The following is a 7,418-nucleotide window of genomic DNA, read 5'->3' as shown; positions in this document are numbered from 1 at the left end:
ATTTAAAGTGAGTTTCATTAAAAAGCTCATCTGTTCCAGCACTGGAGCAGTTAGGCCTATCTGCCAAACATTTGAACACTATATTCCATCTAGACATAAATAGCAGGTAGCGAGTACGCACGAACCCGAAGAGTCTGGTACCGCAGGGAACGGATCCCATCGCGCGCCTCAGCCGCTTTTAATTGGCCAATCAGCGCGCCCCGCAGTTTCCTTTCTGCCTCTTGATTTGCATCTGAGGCCGGTACGTTTTCCCGGGTCGCTGCGCGCCGCTCTCGTATGCGCTGCTCTCGTATGCGCTGCTCCGATGCCGTCACTGCTTTGCGCACCTCTTTAGACTGCTCTTGGTAGGCGAGGTGGCGGGCCCTCTGCTGCGGGCACATCCGTCGGATCTCCGACGCTGGTTTGCTTCGCCGGTTATTCGTGACGTTAGACATTTATTTTATTGTTTTATTTTCTTGGCGAATTTAACTGTCAGAATTGTGAAAAATTAATGTACAATGTCAGCTCAGGCCTTAAGCATACAAATCAGCCGTAATTTATTATTATATTTTTGCATTAATTAGAATAATGGGCTATTAACTGTTAATAAAATAAAATTTGATAAAGTACACTTCACTGCACGGTTGAATATGCAGGAAATGTACTTGATTTATAAGTAAACCTAATAATGCATTCATCTTTGCCTATTAAACAACGAAAACTATTTTCCTAAATAATCATTCATGCTTATTTATGGATTTTTTAAACCTGTATAAAGTGAAGACTAGAAAAGAAATGAATATTTTAGTAAAACATCTTAATGAACTGAAAAAATATACTACGAATTAAACAGGGAACTCTTTACCTTTGATTTATAGGCCTACACATTCGGCTCTTGCCAACAAAAGCGAGTTCATATAGTCTAGTGTTTGCGGAAGTCGCCTAGGCAACCGTGGGGGCATGTCCTTCCATTCCGAATGTCGTCGATTGTTACGGACTTTTCCGAAGAAAAAAAACATATTGAACGAAGAAGCCACTGTTGGAATTTAGTAATCAATTTTCATTGTTGACACACTACAGCGAAACGCGTTCCCTCCATTTAACCCATATGCGACAATATGACATAGCAGGGGACAGGGCTCAGAATACCTCGCTGGTCTTGGATTCGAACCTGAAATCTTTCGATTACAAGGGCGCTTCCCTAACCACTACCCCGGAATAATTAGCATCCGACTACACGTAAATATATCTAGACAGTTATATTCAACGTTTTGTGAGTTTTAAATGATCTATTATTTATCAACATTGTGTTAGTTGTGAACTAGTTGCTCTCCTGCACCACAATACAATAACTGTTATGGGCTTGTGTTTAATAACGTTCCCCCCACTTTTTTAGGCTGCTTATTATTTTCACACATAGTTTCCCAAACATGGGTAACCTAGTATCAAAATTTCATTGTAGTCTCATAACAGCTGACTGATTATTGTTTCTGTGGATTCCGTCCTGTAAACCTCAATTACCTGTTTTCTATGTAACAAAATAAAGGGGGCAGAGAGAGAGAGAATTTAGGGAATTAGGGAAACTGCAACGTTGGTGACAATAAGGAACGTAACTGGAGGTACCAGAAAGTATGATATGCAGGGCATCATACATGACTAATAGATGATAAGCAGAAGTGTACAGGTTCTCCGGACCAAGCTGGCTGCTGACCAACATGCAACTTCAAGCTGCCAGAGTGGTCTAGCACTCCTGCTCTTGGTTACTATTTATCCTGATCAATGTTATTTAAGTGCAGCGTGGCACCAGGATAATTCAGCCTCTTGAAGACAAGGGGCTGATAGAAAGATGGATGTTTGAGGGCAACTGGATTTTGCCATTGTACAGCAACTATGACTCATGTCCCCCAGGGACAGCCAGTGCTACAGGGGATTTGGTGAAGTGAGGGGCCAGGCTTCCAACCCACAGAGAAGCGCCGCAGTGTAAATTGAACTCACTTCCATTGTTTGAGCCGCTACACAGAGAGCAACACCTGTGTCTCGCATGCATGCTCACCTCTGAATGAATTTCCAGGTCTCAGAGGAAACTAATAAGCCTGGTGTGAAGATGGAAATTAGAAGCATGCTGAGTGGCTTTTGCTGTGTGGAAAGGCAGTGAAAGCACTAGAATCCTACTTTTTCCTCATAAATCACTTAATGGTGATAATAATTTAAGACGAGCAGTATTGTCAGTTTTGCTAACTTTTTCCAGTTGCCCATAGTATGTGACTGAGTGTCAGTGAGCGATGGACATTGCGCCATGCCATGGGCTGGCATCACGTCTTGGGTGTCCCCTGCCTCAATCTCTGGCTCCAGGGTAACCATGTGACCCTGTACTAGATTATCGGATGATGGATATTTATTCTGTTTCGAGTTGTACATCTGGGTGTATGGAAAGAAAAATAAAGAGAACATTACTAATTTCTAAAAGTACTACCTTATTTAAAAGGGGGGGGGGGGGGCAGGAATGTGGACTGACATTTTATGAGTGTGCCTGTGTGTTTGTTACTTTTTCCATCCCATCAACAGAGACTTTACTTAATCCATTACCATTGTGGCTATTCCTGGTACTACCTCATAATGGGGGGAGAGACACTGGACCACGAGAGTGCGCTTGACCTTTTCAGCAGGAAGAAAACAGGGAGGGGAGAGGACTGGCAGCCACAAGTAGATGGACCGTATATAGGGGAAAAAAGAACAAAAGAGGGAAAAACTGAAGAGAGAAGAAGTCCGGAGCTTTCTGTTAAAACGGATCTGAGGAAAAAGTTCACCTGTCTGAACATGAATGTAAGACCGTGGTTATATAATGGTGAGAGAAAATCTGTTAACCCTTTAGAATTCTGTACTCCTTCATTGCTTTTTTAACCTAAATCTTTCAAAAGCAGATAAAAAATATATAATTCATAGAATAATGCACGATGTAAACCAAACACTCAATTTTCACTTTGCAGTGCACACACTGTGGGTTATTTTGAGATGCTAATTAACACAATGTGGGGAGAACATGCAACCACGCAGTGCAGAAACAGGACTCTAATCCCCCAGATGTGGAGATTTGAACTAACAGTGTTACCCACTGTGCCAGCCCGCCACTCTGCTTTGATTGCCTTGGTAATTGTTGGTTCCAGCTCTACTTCTTCAACCAGACATTGTCAGAACCTGTTGATTAGTTCCATGTGATGGTGGGCAGGGATTTTGGACCATTGTTCTTTACAAAAATGAATCTACTCATATTTATTGTACTGTTTGAGGTCAGGTCATGCCAGGACACTTCAAATGGCCATTACAAAATGCTCATTTCTTCTCCTAAAGCCTGGAATATGGTACTTGCCACTAGATGATACACCGGTATTATAGTTATCAGCGTGATTGTCCGCTATGATATGGATTTGTACTACACCGTTAACACCACGAGATGTCAACAGCCCATTTACAGTATACAACAGCCAGTTAATAAAAACAAACCATTTTATTTTCTTCCAAGCTTCAGTTGTAATCTGAATATTTGTTCTTGTATAGTATATGTAACCGGTTTATCTGCGCAGTGTAAATTGTCCTGTGAAATATACTCTGACGCCGTGTCTTAACACATTAACAAATTCTAAAACAGATTTCAAACAGATTTTGTGCAATTATACGCTTTAAAGAATACTAGTCTGGTTACACATATGTATAGTAGCAAATTCAAAGTAAAACATACTCGCTAAATCAGCATATATATGCGCCGCAGCCTTCATGCAAGGTGCGTGGTAAACGGTACAACTGTCCGGATAATATTGGCACCACCAGTTTCCTACGCCAATGAACGTCAAACACCTTTAACCTCCAAATAAGGTGGACTTCGGCGTATGCAGCCCTTTTGTTTGCGCTATTGTACCGCTAGTGTTAATAACAGCAGGGAATCTAACACCCTCAACCAAAATGCGATAATGCGCTCCTAACAGGGTGGCTATTGTGACCTGAAATCGTAAAGCTGAAAAGTTTTCAAACGCAGTAAGTATTTTATGAAATGTTGGATAAATGGAAGTATTTTATTGGTGATTTCATGTTCGTCAAAGTTTACGCGTTTTGAACAACTGTATAAATGAATGTTATTTTTATGCAAATAAACTCAACAAATCAACAGGTATATTTTCAGGGTTGCCAACTCTCAGGCATCTGGCGTGACACTCACGCTTTCAGAATTAGGATCACGCAAGAAGTCTTTCGGCAAATCTATGTTATTCCATTATAAACCTAAAATTAACTACATCAAAAGCGTTGGGGTAGTTTATAAACCCTACACACTATTTACTAGGTAATAAAACTGTTGCATGTAAATGCGTGTGCAGAAAACATTTTTAAGCGGTATGCATATAACGTATGTTTTGGCATTGCTATAAGCCGCTAGTGTAGCCTCTCGGTGAAGGGATTTCATTTTTTTTTCAACGACCGGTTGGTGGTTTAATTGCTAGCTTTCTAGCTTTCTTCAGACGACCAGCTACTACATTTACTTAGAAAATGTGGTGGGTTTAGAAGTTGCAGAATTTGATAATTTTAAGCAAGAGACAATATTTCCTGAATTAGACCTAAAGATTAAAGAGTTTTTATGCAGAGTCAGTTAACTGCAGCTCCAGTTAATGTTATACTGGTCATTATTACTCCTTAAGGACTTACATTTCGCGGATTAGAATTGTATAGTATCTTTTTTGTACAGTTCCTTGTCAGAATGTGCATTTTGTTTCAGATTAATCAACTGGCAAAAGTTGGTGGAAACACTGCAAAGGAGACTACCTACAGAACAATGAACAGGTATGCATATATAATGATGTGACAGTTTATTTTGATAGTAGCTAGTTGCAGGCATGGTGGTGCAGCCGGTAGTGCTACCACCTCACAGTGAGGTCCTGGGTTTGATTCTCAGATTTTTTTGTGTGGGAGGGGTGAATTATCAATAAATATTCTCTTTAAATTATCAATACATGTATCATTAGATTAATTACTAGTAAACATTTACTAATAAAATGTTTCACAGCAACTGAGATCTGTTCAGTGCTAAAAGGTATTTATTCATTTGTGTGTGTGTGCGCCGGGGGGTGTGTGAGTGAGGGTGTGTGTGTGATCTCTGCCTCATCTAATTTATGACGTTGGTCTCCATTGTATTGCTCAGCACCAGGATTTATGGATCAACAAATTAACAATGAAATGTTTCAGGGTCAAAAAAGCACAGTCAATGTTTACATGCACAGTCAAAGTCGAGCTACGGTTATAGCTGAGTTAGGCCGTTTAATTGGAATACTGTACTTGACCCAGTATACAACCACAAGAGGGCAATTGTTTTTATTGTTTAAAGTATGTCGACTTTACTACCATAGGTAGTCCTTTCAGCTTGTTAGTATTGAGCTTTTTCTGCTTGGCTAATTGTGTGGCAGACCAAAACAACTGACAAACTTATGGCAAACTAGCAAATTGTCTTTGAATTGGGCAACTTTATATCATTTTACATTTTCTTCTTCTGTGTACCGTTTGTTACTAAGAAATGTGGCGCATATAGTTTAGTTTGGGTTCCATGAAATATATAAATGCAGAACTAAATCCATTCCAAACCACATTACCTGGATAGTCTGAGTGATTTAGTGCGATTTCCTTTGGACTAATATGTTACATGTATTTTAAAAGACCGGTTGGAGTTGGACTAACAAAAAAAACCCACAAAATTTATTTTTTCTTTCTCATATAAACGTCTTGACTCTGCACTTCAGTTGATGTTCATGTATGTTTTAATATATCATAAAACTGCAAAATGCATAAGAATATGTTTTTAGCACTTAAAATGCTCAGTATCAAAATGTTGTCAATTTATAAAAAGCCTGCAGATACAAAGTTATTTATATCTTTATGTTCAGAATCAGACAATTGTATCATCCTGAGTGCAAAAGCTTACAATTGTAACTGTATTTGTCCACTTTAAAAAAGTTATGGATTTTTGTAATAATAATTTTGTGTTATTTTCAGAGACCATCCTCAAGGAATCAAACGCACAAGAGAAAGAAGTGGAAGATGCTATGTGAGATCACCTTCGTTACGCTCCAGACAGAACAGGAGGTGGTGGCAGACAAAAAATGAATTCCAGTTAAGAAAAAACCCATTAAGCGTCTTTGTTACATGAACATTTACATTTCTTTGGCAGTGTTAGTGGTGCACTATTTATGTCAGGTTCCAAGGAGGACGGGCAGGCTGGAAGGCGGCGAAGGACGAGGCAGGTAGGCGGAATATGGGCAAATAAGGTCTTAATAGGACTGACGGGGTAGAGCGACGCACATAATCAGAATGACCAACATCAGACAGGACAAGACGTGGACTGATATGCAAAAGACAAGCCGAAATTAACAGGAAACAGCTGGGAACAATCGGGGAAGCAGACGTGGATGATGAGGAGGCGTGGCGCACACGAGGAACGGACGAGCTGGGCGTGACAGAACCCCCACACCCACCCCAAAGGTGGAGGCGACAGACGACACCGGGGATACGGGACCTGGAAGACAAGAACAAGATCAGTACTGGGGCACAGGGAACAGAACCGAAACAGGGACAGGAAGTAGGACAGGACCTGACACAAAACAGGGAACGCCGACAGACAGACCAGAAAAAGAACCGACACAGAGGGAACAGAGACAGGCGGAACGAAAGGGCTGGGTGGAGCCGAGGAGACAGGCTGAGGGACAGACAAAGGGGACGAGGAGGGAGTCAGAAGGGGCACCAGGGGAGACGACGAGGAAGCCGGAGGGGACACCGGCAAGGAGGGAGGGGGAGCAGCAGCCGGCCAAGGCGATGTCCCCTGATGCGCCGGAGTGGGGGGAGCTGCAGGCAACGGAGGAGCCTCTGCGGGGAACCCGCAGTCGACCGACGAGGCATCGGAGGGGGACCCGCAGGCAACAGCCAGACCGGAACCCCAGGACCTGTAGGCGCCCTCCAAGCCCCAGCCAAGGCGAGCGAGGGCGAGTGGGACCCTAGCTCTGTGTGTGTGTCCTCTCCCTTTCTGGGACACAGACATGCGGGATATAGGCCGGGGTCGACCTCACCGGGGCGGGGGCAGAGGAGTCATTAACGAGGTCCTCGAGGGGGTCCCATTCAAGCTCCTCTACCTCCAAGGAAGAAGGAGCGGTGGTCAGGTTGTCCAGGACCTCAGGGACTGGAGCTAGGGGGACTGAAGTCGGGTCATGGACCGGGACTTGGGCCCGAGTTACAGACGCAGGCGGAGCCACGGGCGGAGGCAGAGCGACCTTTGGCGTAGCAGCAGGGGCCTTTGGTGGAGGCAGCAGCTCAGGCGGTGCTATGGGCGTAGCCAGGACCTCCAGCTCGGGCAGTGCTGCGGGTGGTACCACGGAGGGCACTGCACCAGCTGCTGAGGAAGCCTGCTCTGT

At 43.1% G+C, this 7,418-nt stretch overlaps 1 protein-coding gene across 1 annotated transcript; it reads left to right on the top strand.

Annotated features, from left to right (window-relative positions):
• Window positions 1-6,054: 6,054 nt before the first annotated feature.
• Window positions 6,055-7,159, top strand: LOC125747804 (uncharacterized). The gene is made up of 3 exons (XM_049023316.1): window positions 6,055-6,099; window positions 6,191-6,257; window positions 6,339-7,159. The coding sequence occupies exons 1-3, from the start codon at window positions 6,055-6,057 to the stop codon at window positions 7,100-7,102; spliced, it is 876 nt and encodes a 291-aa protein (XP_048879273.1). The 3' UTR covers window positions 7,103-7,159.
• Window positions 7,160-7,418: the final 259 nt, after the last annotated feature.

The sequence above is a fragment of the Brienomyrus brachyistius genome, chromosome 8, assembly GCF_023856365.1.
Source record: "Brienomyrus brachyistius isolate T26 chromosome 8, BBRACH_0.4, whole genome shotgun sequence".
Classification (NCBI taxonomy): Eukaryota; Metazoa; Chordata; class Actinopteri; order Osteoglossiformes; family Mormyridae; genus Brienomyrus; species Brienomyrus brachyistius.
This window is presented reverse-complemented; position numbering and strand designations above follow the sequence as displayed.

Excerpts from the sequence above, each read along its gene's own strand:
- LOC125747804 (XM_049023316.1), top strand. The coding sequence starts at position 6,055 with ATGCTATGTGAGATCACCTTCGTTACGCTCCAGACAGAACAGGAG. Across the intron at positions 6,100-6,190 it reads CGCTCCAGACAGAACAGGAG|TGGTGCACTATTTATGTCAG; the intron begins GTGGTGGCAGAC and ends TGGCAGTGTTAG. Across the intron at positions 6,258-6,338 it reads GGCGGCGAAGGACGAGGCAG|ACAGGACAAGACGTGGACTG; the intron begins GTAGGCGGAATA and ends GACCAACATCAG.